Here is a 12,061-nt window from a genome sequence, read left to right as displayed (position 1 = left end):
GCACCGCCCGGGAAGCTGCGCGAGGCTCGCCGGCGCCCCCACGTCCTCCTCCGCCCGGTGCAGCGAGTATAGCCCGGCCAGGGCCAGGCGGCTCCGACGGCGTGGGCGAGCGGGTCGCCGAGCCATGGCGCATCAGACGGGCATCCACGGTGAGGGCGGATGGCGGGCGGGCGGGCGCCCAGGGCTCGGCTCTCGGCTGGGCCCCCTACCCGACTCTCGGGCCCTTCCTCCTCCTCCTCGCATCAGCCGGGAGGAAGCTTCCTGTTCTCTGCAGCCGCCAGTCGCCTGGGGTGGGCACATCTCGGGGAGTGCCGTGCACAGCCAGGAGTGGGCGCACATGTTCGAGCGCCGCTGGGGTGGAAGTACTGGTGTCCCCGCCCGGGGGTGGATGTGCCTGGAGGTGCCCCTCTTGTGTGCTGTCGGTCCCTGCCGGGGGTAGGCGTACCCAGATGCGCACATCTGGATGTGACTTGCTCGTACGCATCTAGAGTCATTCATGTGTACGAACGAGTGTCTGCACCCGTAGGTGGCATGGGACCATCTCAGACATCACCGTGTGGCAGTGCGCACATGTCTGTGGGTGTCTCTGTGTGTGCACAGTTGGGGCGCATCTCAGCGTGCGTTCGTTACCATGGATGCATGCACGGGATGTGCCTTCTGACTTGTATGGGCTTGTGTATGTGCGAGGAGAGCGTCCGGACCTTCGCTCTTCTCAGGACTGTCCTGCTCCTGCAGGCCCGCTGAGAGAAACCTAGGATAGAGCCCTCTACGGTGCATGGGGAGAGTTCCAACCTGACCTTGACCTCTGACCTCCCTCCCATTTTCCACTGTGATCTCCTGAGTCTGCCGCAGCCAGGTTAGAAAGTCTCAGTTCCACTCTGGAAGCAGGAAACAGGGTTCAGATAAGGGCTTAGTTGGGGAGGGCCCCAGAGAATCGAGCCAGCTCCCACCCCCACCCTCTTCCCCAGGAAGCTCCTACATCCCAGTGCCTCACCCACAACCCCTCTCCCTGGGACCCCAGTTGGACAGGCTAAGAGCAAAGCAATGGCTGGGAGCCAGGTGTGCTGGCGCTCCTCAGGCCTCAGTGTCCCCGTGGGTTACTGGCCTGGGAGGGCCACCTGGCCTGGGGAAGGCCTCGCTGGTTGCCTACACAGCCTGGTGGTTTTGCCGTCAGCCTCTCTGCCACCACACCCCCACCTGGGGCTGTCGTCATCGACCTGCCTGACCGCCTGGATCCCTGGATCCCAGCTTGTGGTTGTGGCCACTTAGTGGCTACACCACCCAAAGAGGGTTTCCCCAGCCCCGCCCCTGCTCCTGCCTCCACCCTGCAGGACCGGGGAACCCTGGGGCCACCACTCCAGGGAAGCTGCTGGAGTGGGGCTTTATCCCTCAGCCCTACAGGGAAAAACTGCTGCAGGGCCTGCCCCTTCCTTCCCCTTTGTGTGGTGACAGCTTCTGGGTCTCTATCTGGGAGGAGCTCCTGGGGAAGTTAGGCACTGCTCTTTCCTGCTGACGGGCCGGCTGGGAGAACAGTGAGGACTGGGCTGAACCCCCATTTCTGCCTGTGCGCAAGCCCGCCTTCCTGTTTCAGACCTGGGGAGGTGTCAGGGGAGATCACCCTGGAGCACCAGGGGCCAGCCCTGTCCCGGCCATAGGTATAAGGCTACTGACCTCAGCGCAGGGCTGGGGAGGGACCGTAACCTGAGGCCCACTGGGCTTGGGAGGGTGGGCCAGCTGGGGGGAGGTCATGAATCTTTGATGACATAGGCTCAGGTGTCCCAGGCCTGGCCTCTGGATTATTGATGGTGGCTGCAGAGGCGTTGGGGTAGGCTGGGAAGTCTCTTCTCCTGCTGGGGTGTCAGTTTGCTCTAGGAACACGAGAAGGGGCTCATCAGCCTCTCCCTCTGGGGAGCTTCCTGGTTCCCCTCCCAAGGTCTGGTCAGGTAGAAAAGGCCCCTGAGTACAGCGTGCCCCCCACCCTCATCAAATCATCCATCAAGGGAGGCCCGTTCCTGGGCACTTCACCCTCTCCTCACCACAGCCCCTGGAGTTTGGGCTATTTCCTCCCTTTTCTAGGTGAGGCGGAGGTTCAAGGACACCAGGGCTCACACAGCTGTGGGAGAAGTGGAACCCCCAGAGGCTTGACACTTACCGGGACCCGCTTGGGGTCTGCTGAGGGGAAGTTCTGTCCTGGCCCAGAGGGGCTGTCTCCCCTCGTGTGAGCCTGCTGGGCTCGCTTGGGCCCCTGCACCAGCTAGTGGCCTTGGAGGGTGGAGCACAGCCCGAGGGCTCTGGCTCAGGGTCACTGTGGGGGACACTTGAGGACATGGCTAGAGTGCATTTTTCCTAGCCCCCCCGCTTGAGCTGCCCCATCCAGGCCCTATAAATACTCTTTGACCTCAGCCCTCCAGCTGTGTTCCTGCTGGGATTCTCCTGACCCCTGGGCAGCCTCAAGGTCAGGCTGGTGTGGTCCTGCTCATCCAGAGACCCAAGTAGGCCTTTCACTACAGTTTCCCTGTCCACTACCACTAGCGGATCTGAGACCATCTATAGCTCCCTAGCTCCAGCTGTGATCCTCACCTGGGACAGAAGTGCTTGGTCACTGGCTGTCACCTTCCAGCTGTGGAGCCCAAGGCACAAGGTGGAGTCTTTTTCCTGGCACCACTCCTCCAGGAAACCTTCCCTGGTGCCTGAGGGCTAAAGGCATGTTGCTCTCTGGCAGGGCAGCGCCGAGGGTAGCATCTGAGGGCCTCGGGGTGCAAAACCAGGCTGGGGGCTGAGGCAGTGTATCATGCGTGTCTGTTTCTGTGTACCCTCTGGGGCCCACTGGCCTGGACAGATGTCCTAGCAAGCCTTTCAGCTGCCTATTGGTGTGTTTGTTAGCCAGCCAGGGATTTATCTGTGTTTGCCTGTCTAAACGGGTGTCTACTTAGGTTTGACCAGCTGAGTGTGTGTTCTAGCATGAGGTGTTTGTATTTATGCTCCTGTCTATCTTGCACGCATTTTAGATCCACACATGCAGGATTTAACATGCATTGGCACATACAGTATGCGCGTGTGTGAGGACGTAGAGGTCGGTGTGCAGCAGTGGGGGTTTGTCTGTGTTCCTTTGTTCATGGATGTGACAGTGCTAGGCGTGTCAGAGGTCAGCCGACTGCCTGTCCTTCATAGGGGCAGGGGACAGGCAGGGGCTATCCACTCTCATGGTCCGGCTTACCCCGGAGCCTGGCCTGTCTTCCCTTGGGCTGTGCCATTCCTGCCTGTCACTCCCTGTCACTAGAGCTGTCCCAGCCAGCAGGCCACCCGCTTCCACTTCTGCTGGCTAAATTTGGGAGCTTGTGTTCAGTGGCCATCTCAGGTTCCCAGTCACATGGGGGAACGTATTTAATCTTGTGCCCAGCTCAGCCACCAGACCCCACAGGACAGAGCAGGACCTAGGTTCGTCGCTTCCACTCTGCCTGCTCACTGCTCACCATGTTTCTTGTTCTTATAGCCACAGAGGAGCTGAAGGAGTTCTTCGCCAAGGCACGGGCTGGCTCCGTCCGGCTCATCAAAGTCGTCATCGAGGATGGTGAGTGCCCCCACAGCTAGGGCACAGGTTGAGGCTGGGCCCAGTTGCTTTTGGGGCGGGTGGTGGTGTTAAGTTTGGGTTCAGGACCTCAGCTTCCTCAAACGAGAGTGGTTGTGAGGCCACTCGCAAGGGGAGCCTCGGGAAGAACTGGAGATAGTCATGCGCTGTCCTGGGGCCTGCCCTGCCTGCCTTACCACTGGCCGTGAGCTGAGCTGTGATGGACCCAGTCAGGCGCCGGGCGGGTGGCTGGGTGGCAGGGCACAGGGCACAAGTGAGTCCTGGCACTGCCACCCAAGCTAGTGTCACCCACTTCCCCTGTTCACGTTGGCAGTCTGGCCTAGCCTGGATGCTGCCCACAGGGAGACCCTTCCCTTAGGAGATCCCTATGATGGAGAGAAGGGGCTTGTATCCAGCTAATTCTGTGAGCAGCATGGGGGTTCGGGCTTGGTGGGGCCTTGGGCTGGACCCTGGGACCTGGGGTTGTACAGGGGGTGCTGGGGCGCAGGGGCTTAAGCTGAGGCCTGACGTGGGGAGGGTTCAGGGCAGCAGAGTATCGGGCTGGATTAAGTATTGAACTTGGGAGTAAAGGACTCCTCCCCCATTTCTCGTGTGCCAAAGGACTGTCCCCGACAGTGGAGGCTATGCACTCAGACTGCGCTTGGTCGGTCCCCCGAGTCCAGCCCTTCTCAGTAGCCATGCTGCGGTGGACTCTTCAGGCTGCCCCTCACGGGCTTGGTGCCCAGCTCGCCCTTGCAGGGGCTGCCCAGATCTAAAACTTACCTCAGGCTTTAGAACCATGGCTGTGCTGGGCTTTGTCCAGTGTCCCCAAATTCAGATGCGTTATGGCCTGGTAGGGGTCACTGATGTAGCTCACGAGTGTCCTCAGCCCTTCCCCAGTACCCAGAAAAGATGTAAGATCTTCGTTTTTGTTTGTTTGTTTTTTTGAGACAGGGTCTGTCTTGTTATATAGTCCAGGCTGGCCTTGAACTCACAGTGATACTCCTGCCTCAGCTTTCCAAGTGCCAGGCAGGCATGTGCCACCATGCCTGTCAAGATACAAGATTTTTTGCGGGGGGGCAGGGGGGGTGGGGTACTGGGAATTGAACTCAGGACCTTGTGCTTGCCAGGCAGGAGCTTGCCGCTGAGCTATATCCCCAGCAAGATACAAGATTTTAAAGCAGGAGGAATCTCTAGGTGGGCTCTTACCAGTCCTGCATTACAGTTGTTGGGGTACATGGGAGTGTCCAGAGTGTGACAACCTCAGTGTGTGACTGAGGTTTCCAGAGAAGCTGAGAATTCCACTTCTGTTTTTTGTTTTTGTTTGCTTTGTTTTGGTTTGTGTTTCTGCTTTGACACAGTGTCTCATTTCAGGCTGACCTTGAACTCACTGTGTAGCTAGTCTAGGCTGACCTTAGTAGCAGTTTTCATGTCTCAGCCTCCCAAGTGGTGGGATTACAGGCATGCGCTAGCACACTCAACCTGGTTTGTTGAGATAGTCTTGCTGAGTAGCCCAGACTGGCCTCAAAGTATGATCCTCCTCCCTCAACCTCCTGATTGTTAGGATTGCAGGCATGTGTGCCACCACACCTGGCTGAATTTTACTTCTTGTGTAAAATTGATGCTTTTGGGGCCCACTCAACCTGTGAAAATGGTGTTCAGCCCTGGTCCCATGTGAATTCTGGGGTGGCAGGCAAGGCACCAAGCCTGCAGAAGTGGCTGGACCAGCGGGTCTGGCTTGTTGGGGCTCCAGGCAGCTGCATTCCTGGTCCCAGCATGAGGGCCTGCTGGTGAGGACTTGGGCCCCCTGGCCAGCCGATTGCCCCTTCACCCGGTGCTCCCTCCAGCCTAGGCCTTTGGTGCCCAGCTGAGGTTCCAGGCCACAGATGCGGCCTGATGCCCCTTCAGCCACTTGGCACAAGCTGGGGGATGACAGACCTGTGGGGCCCAAGCGTTAAGAAGCTGGCCGCCATTGCTTCGTGACTTTTGGGGGCACGGAATACAGATGTGTGGTACATCTTCCCTGTGGTGAACACGGCTTCCCTGGATTTGTTCGCCCCTGCCGATCCTGTGGTCAGGGCCTCTAACGCCACCTTCCCCAGCACATCTGCCCCAGGATGAGGAGAGGGGCCTGTTGGGTTCCCCTGAGTCTGAGCTGAGGAGGAAGGGAGAGGGTTCAGCACGGGACTGCTCTGAGCAGCTGTGTCTGAAGATGGGGTCAGAGTGGCACCGAGCTATGTGAGTCCTGAGTGGGTCGGGGGTCAGGATGTGTAGCCAAGCAGCCTTGCCCTGGTTCTCTCGTAAGGGGCGGGGGCTCCAGTGACTGTGGGGTGGGGTGGCCAGCAGGTCTGAGCTGGCCCTGGAGGTGGAAGAGTGAGGCAGCTACTCCAGCTCACCTGGCCTCTGCCCGCAGAGCAGCTCGTGCTGGGTGCCTCGCAGGCGCCCGTGGGCCGCTGGGACCAGGACTACGACAGGGTTGTGCTGCCGCTGCTGGACACCCAGCAGCCCTGCTACATGCTCTTCCGCCTCGACTCGCAGAATGCTCAGGGCTTCGAGTGGCTCTTCCTTGCCTGGTCGCCTGATAATTCTCCTGTAAGTCATAGAGACCCCTACCAGCCCCAGGCTCAGGGCCAGTGCGGCGTGGGGTGGGGAGCTGAGGTTGTGTAGGGTAACAAGACCCTGCCCCAGGGAGAATGACTCAGGGGAGCTGGGTTCTCTAGAGCCCAGGCTTCAGAAGGCCCGGATATGGGGTGTCCGAGGGCTCCCTCTGCTGGCGGTGCGGCCCTCCTGCAGCTTCAACTCGTGCTGCGCCCCCTGCTGGCTGTGTGGGCACAGCCTGGTTACTGGGCCCTTCCCAGGACTCCTTCCTAAGGCCGCCCGGCTCACAGGGGCCTCACAACCTGGTGCCCTTCACTCCACCCTGTCAGGTGCGGCTGAAGATGCTCTATGCTGCCACGCGGGCCACAGTGAAGAAGGAGTTTGGGGGCGGCCACATTAAGGACGAGCTCTTTGGCACAGTGAAGGTAGGTGAAGGTAGTGCCCAGGCCTTACACAGCATGGGGCCAGGGTCACAGGCCCACAGGAGGTGGGGCATTGTGCTGGCCACCAAGCACCAGTGCCAGGCTTAGAGAAGTGGGAGGGCTAGGAACCCAGGAGCTGCAAGCCAGGGTGCCCATTTAAGCTTCGGGTTCTGCCCTCCAGGATGACCTCTCCTTTGCTGGGTACCAGAAGCACCTGTCGTCCTGTGCAGCCCCGGCCCCTCTGACTTCGGCTGAGAGAGAGCTCCAGCAGATCCGTATCAATGAGGTGGGTGTGCCGATAGCCCCTGCTTCTTGGTGGCCGCGCCCTGGCCACGCGGTGCAGGCCTCCCTCACCACTGCCCCACCCTCCAGGTGAAAACGGAGATCAGCGTGGAAAGCAAGCACCAGACGCTGCAGGGCCTCGCCTTCCCCCTGCAGCCTGAGGCCCAGCGGGCACTTCAGCAGCTCAAGCAGAAGACCATCAACTACATCCAGCTGGTGGGTACTCGGCCCTTCTCTGGCACACTCGCCAGCTACACTGCCCTGCTGCCTCTCCTGCTCTCCCTGTGCCGGTGGGCATAGAGCCCTGCTCCCCTGGCCTGGCTGCCCAGCTAAACTGTGGACTTGGAGAGCATGTCGTCCTCCTGAGCCCTCCGTGTCCTGTGTTGGGTGTGTGAACGTGCCTGCCTTCCTGTCCCCGTCCCTGCCCACAGAGGCCTTCCTGTGCACACACTGTTCCATTCCCCACCCCTTGGGTTCACAGTGATCCCTTAGCCCTGAGCCCTTCCTGTCCCAGACTCCCTGTGCAGCACCCCCTTGGTCACCCCCTCTCCTCAGACGGGGGCCTTCTGCACTGGTGGTCCGTGAGGCCCCTGCCAGGAAGAAAGGCTCTTCCCTTCTGAGGCACTTCCCCCCGGAGGCTTCATCTCTAAGGAGGAGCTGGCCCAGAGGCAGTGCCCCCCTGAGGTCAAGACCCATTGCACCACGCCACCCACTGCCCTTGGTGGGCGTCCCCACTCCAGCAGAGCATGCAAAGGGGCAGAATAGTGTAGGCCCAGGTGCTTCATGAGAGGGATGTGGATCCCACAGAGAGATGGTACAGAGAGGAGACTCCAGCCTGCCAGCCAGTCCTGCTGTGGGGGTTGCTGTCAGGCAGAAGGATGCCCTCATGTCTGCCCCTGCCCCTCCACAGAAGCTGGACCTGGAGCGGGAGACCATCGAGCTGGTGCATACAGCGCCCACAGACGTGGCCCAGCTGCCCTCCCGGGTGCCCCGAGATGCTGCCCGTTACCACTTCTTCCTCTACAAGCACACCCATGAGGGTGACTCCCTTGAGTCTGTGGGTGAGTGGCCGCTGCAGGGCCTTGGTCTCTGCTGGCTAGGAGCAGCTCCAGCCTGAGGCTAGATGGGTCTCCATTTTCCCCATCTGCACAGCTCACCCCAGCCCCGCTCACCCCCCGCAGTGTTCATCTACTCCATGCCGGGCTACAAGTGCAGCATCAAGGAACGCATGCTCTACTCCAGCTGCAAGAGCCGCCTTCTAGACTCAGCAGAGCAGGACTTCCAGCTGCAGATCTCCAAGAAGGTGGGTGCCCATCCCCAGGGCTTATCACCCCAGCCTCCCTGTGGGGCATTGGAATCCTGTGTGATGGCAGAGCGAGACTCCTTGGCTCCTGGCTGCCCCGTTGGACCCTAGGCTGCCCAGCCAACAGGTGGCACAGACAAGCCCAAGCCCTGGCTGCCATGCTTCCTTTCCCTGGGTCGAGGGGGGGGGGCGCCTAGGAGAGGAGACCAGCAGGCCCCAGGCTCTGTGTTCCTGAGGGCAGCATTCCAGGTGGGGTTCTGATAGCCCCAGAGCTGGGTGAGAGAGATCAAAGGGGCGCCCCAGGAGGAGGGGTAGAGATTACCGAGGGTGGTGTATGACAGGGCCCTTCACCACTGGGATGACCACTGCTTCACCCTGCAGATTGAGATTGGCGATGGGGCAGAGCTGACGGCTGAGTTCCTCTACGATGAGGTCCACCCCAAGCAACATGCCTTCAAGCAGGCCTTCGCCAAGCCCAAGGGCCCTGGGGGAAAGCGAGGCCACAAGCGCCTCATCCGGGGCCCTGGAGAGAACGGAGATGACAGCTAGGCCGCCACACAGAGCCAGGCTGGTGTGTGGACTGTGGTTGCCTGCCTCGGCTCTCTGTACCTCCCTCCTTCCCAGCCTGGGCTCCAGGGAGGTGCTGACTGCAGGGCAGGAGGGCTGGTGGCCAAACATGTGCAGCTTCCAGGGGCCACTAGGCCAGCATTTTGTGACCCTTCCCCGTTGCTGTCCCTGCTTCTCATGTGTGTGCCCAGGGTGCCCAGGGCCTCACCTGGCTGGGTCATGGTGCCTAGATTGGGGTCTTGGCATAAACCTGGCCTTCAGGGGACCTGAGACTGGGGTCCCAGCACAGCCCAAAAGCCCCTGCCACGGTGGGTGGGATGTGCTGGGCTACAGCTGGGGTCGCTGCAGGACAGGATGGTTGAATGCTGTATTTTCTAAAGAATAAAATATTTTTAAATCAGTCCTTGAGTCTGCCCCAGGGTACCACCTCTGGTCTGGGAACTGAGTGGCCCTCTCCAGCTCAGAAGCAGACTGTTGGCCTGTGCTCTTGGCCACAATTTGTGGGAGAAGCAGTTTCCGTGTGTGAGGGCAAGAGGTCGGCACACCTACCATCTCGCGGGATCTGGCTGTCTTCTTCCCCATGGCTGCGATTACAGATGACCACAGACAGTGGCTTTAAAAAACAAGTTCATTAAAGACCAGCCTAGGGGCCACTGGGCCACATAATTTGCTGGTGAAACCCTGTGTCAAACAAGAAAAGCCACATAAATTTACCACAGTTCAGTTTTGGAAGCCAGAAATAGGAAACAAGTTTCCTAGGGCTAAAGTCTAGCTGTTGACAGGGCTGATTTCTAGAGGCCTCATGAAAATCCATTTTTGTGCTTTTCCCTCTTCTAGAGGTTGCTTGTATTGCTTGGCTTGTGGCCTCTTCCTCCATCTTCCAAGTCAGAAGCATCTTGTCCAATGTTTTGCTCCCAGGGTCATGGCTTCCATCCCTTCTTCTGAAGTCACATCTCTCTGTGTGCCCAACACTCCCTGCCAGTGATCTAAGATAACCTCTTTGTATTGAGATCCTTAACTTAGATCTTAGCCACAAGCCGGGCATGGTGGTACCTGTGGTGTGGTGGTACCTGCAGGGTGTGAGCAGCGAGCCAGGTCCACCATGCACTCGGAAGGCTGAGGCAGGAGGATCGTTGAGAGACCAGCCTGGGCTACAAAGTGAGCTCAAGGCCAGCCTGAACTGCACAGCGAGACCCTGTCTCAAAAAGTAAAAAAACAAAAACAAAAACAAAACATATATCTTAGCCACAAAGTTCCTTTTTCCATGTAAGGAAATGTAGTCTATAATTTCAACTGTCTGGGAGGCTGTGGCAGGAGGATTGCAAGTTTAAACCAAGCCTGAGCAATTTAGACTGGGAATGTAGTCAGTGCTGGTTCAATCCCAAATACCACAAAGAAAGGAAGAAAAGGAGGAAAAGAAAAAGACAAAACAGGTTCAGAGGATTAGGACATGGGTCTCTAAGGGGGCATTACTCAGCCTACCACACTGGATGAGTGTTCTTAGCTGGGTTTCCAGCCCCTATGGGGCTGAGGACATCTGTCCTGGTGCCGCCAGCCCATGTGTGTCTGTGAGCATGTGTCTGTGCATGTGTCTGGCACACATGCACACCTCGGTGTGTTTTGCTCACCTGTGTCTGCCTTAGCTCCTCTCCAGACCTGCTTTCCTGCCCCCAAGGGAAGCATGGTGGCCCGGGAGGTGCCAACCAGGGATTCTGGGAAAGTGTCCCAGGCTTGGCATGTAGCAGGTGCCAGGCTTCTGTCTACACCTCTGAGAAGCAGGTGGGGCCTCGCGTCCCAGATGCATCCCATGTGTGGTTGATGACTCCTGCCCCCTGCTGGGGGGCATTGTCCTTTCTCCTAGCTCAGGCAGTGCCTCCCCCCAGGGGCCTCCCTCAGGCCCTGCTGAAGCCTCTGGGCTTGTTGGGAGAGCTGGGACCCTAGCTCAGACCTAGAGGAGGATCAAGCTTGCCCATTCCAGACGCTAGCTCTCGGTGGGCAGCTGCCGAGCCAGCTGGACAACTGGCACCTGGGAGCCTGTGGCTGTGACACCCACCCAGAAGTGGGCCTTGGAGGAGTGGGGAGGCAAACTGCAACCCTGCCTGCTCCCAGCGGGATCGCCATTTGTTATTCAGTCATTCACTTCCGCTTGGATACCCTCTCGCTGCCTGCCTACGGCTGCGTGCCAGGGCCCACAGCTTCAGCAAATACTCAGCACAGCTGTGTGCTGGGCGCTGTACTGCATTCCAGGGACACAGACGAGATCTGGCTCCCAAGAAGCTGACATTCCAGCAGCGGAATAAGCCAATGTGCTGTAACCATGTCCACAGTACGGTGTAATAGTGATTAAAAAGCATGTAAAGCAAAAAACAAACAGGCAAAGGGGCTGAAGGGTGTCAGATCTGGGTTGGCAGTTGACGCTACAAAAGCATCAGGGAAGCCCTGGTGGGGAGGGCGACAGGCACGGAGACTTGGAGGAGGAGACTCCTCCAGGCAGAGGAAAGAACAGGCTCAGAGGCCTGAGCAAGGGACACAGGTACGTGTCCCAGCAGCAACCAGGCCGGCGTGGCTGCAGACAGAAGGGGAAGGGCAAGTTCTGCAGAAATGGGGCCTCTACGTGGACTGTGACCGTGACCCAGGGAGGGGTCTAGGCACAGGAGGGACCCACAGGACGGCTCCCTCCAGGGGTGGGATGTGAAGAGGCTGCACCAGCAGCGGGAGCAGGCAGCCAGGCTGCTCAGCCAGGCAGTGGAGTGGAGGTGGCAGGCAGGGGCAGACTCTTAAGGGCAGCCAGCAGGACCTGAACAGGGCTCTGGCCCCCCCTGAGGCCAGGAGCTCAGGAAGAGCTGGGTGGGGAGGAGCAGCCTCGGGAGCCCTGGCAGGACCCTGGGTCTGGATTCCTACGAGTGTCAGGAGCTGGGAATGAGGGAAGAGGCCTGCTCCAGAAGGGACTCATACTGCCCGCCACAGGCCCTGGAGGCCACACAGAGCTCTGCGTGGGGAGGAGTGGGAGAGTCACTGTCCTGAGGGGCTGAGGCCTGAGGGCGAGGTAGCCCTCGTGGGAAAAGGCAGGGCTGGCATGGGTGTCGGTGCCGCCGGACCAGGTCTGCAGGGTGTGAGCAGCGAGCCAGGTCCAGAAGCTCACGGTCCTTAGCAGGCCTTTGCTCCACTCTGAACCTCCCAGAGAACAGATGTGAGGCCACTGGGGACCTGGGGGAGAGTGGAAAGAGGAAGGGGTGAAGAGGACGTCTGTCATCTGACTCACTATGCACCACCTGCCCTCCCCAGGGCGGGTGAGGAGAAAGCCACTGGGCTGGCAAGAAC

At 59.4% G+C, this 12,061-nt stretch overlaps 1 protein-coding gene across 2 annotated transcripts; it reads left to right on the top strand.

The window, feature by feature from the left end:
• Twf2 (twinfilin actin binding protein 2) lies at positions 1-9,141 on the top strand. Of its 2 annotated transcripts, XM_013507654.1 has the most exons (9): positions 1-149; positions 3,494-3,571; positions 5,982-6,160; positions 6,496-6,591; positions 6,770-6,874; positions 6,961-7,086; positions 7,781-7,931; positions 8,052-8,173; positions 8,555-9,141. In XM_013507654.1, the coding sequence occupies exons 1-9, from the start codon at positions 125-127 to the stop codon at positions 8,720-8,722; spliced, it is 1,050 nt and encodes a 349-aa protein (XP_013363108.1). In that variant the 5' UTR covers positions 1-124; the 3' UTR covers positions 8,723-9,141. The 2 variants fall into 2 exon arrangements, with proteins under 2 accessions (XP_013363108.1, XP_013363109.1); XM_013507655.1 differs by lacking the exon at positions 1-149 and having other exon boundaries at positions 3,485-3,571; positions 5,987-6,160.
• The last annotated feature ends 2,920 nt before the right edge of the window (positions 9,142-12,061 follow it).

Source organism: Chinchilla lanigera, unplaced genomic scaffold (genome assembly GCF_000276665.1).
Source record: "Chinchilla lanigera isolate Chin_1 unplaced genomic scaffold, ChiLan1.0 scaffold00131, whole genome shotgun sequence".
In the NCBI taxonomy this organism is placed as follows: Eukaryota; Metazoa; Chordata; class Mammalia; order Rodentia; family Chinchillidae; genus Chinchilla; species Chinchilla lanigera.
Note: the sequence above shows the minus strand (reverse complement) of the source record. Positions and strands in the feature narration are given on the sequence as shown.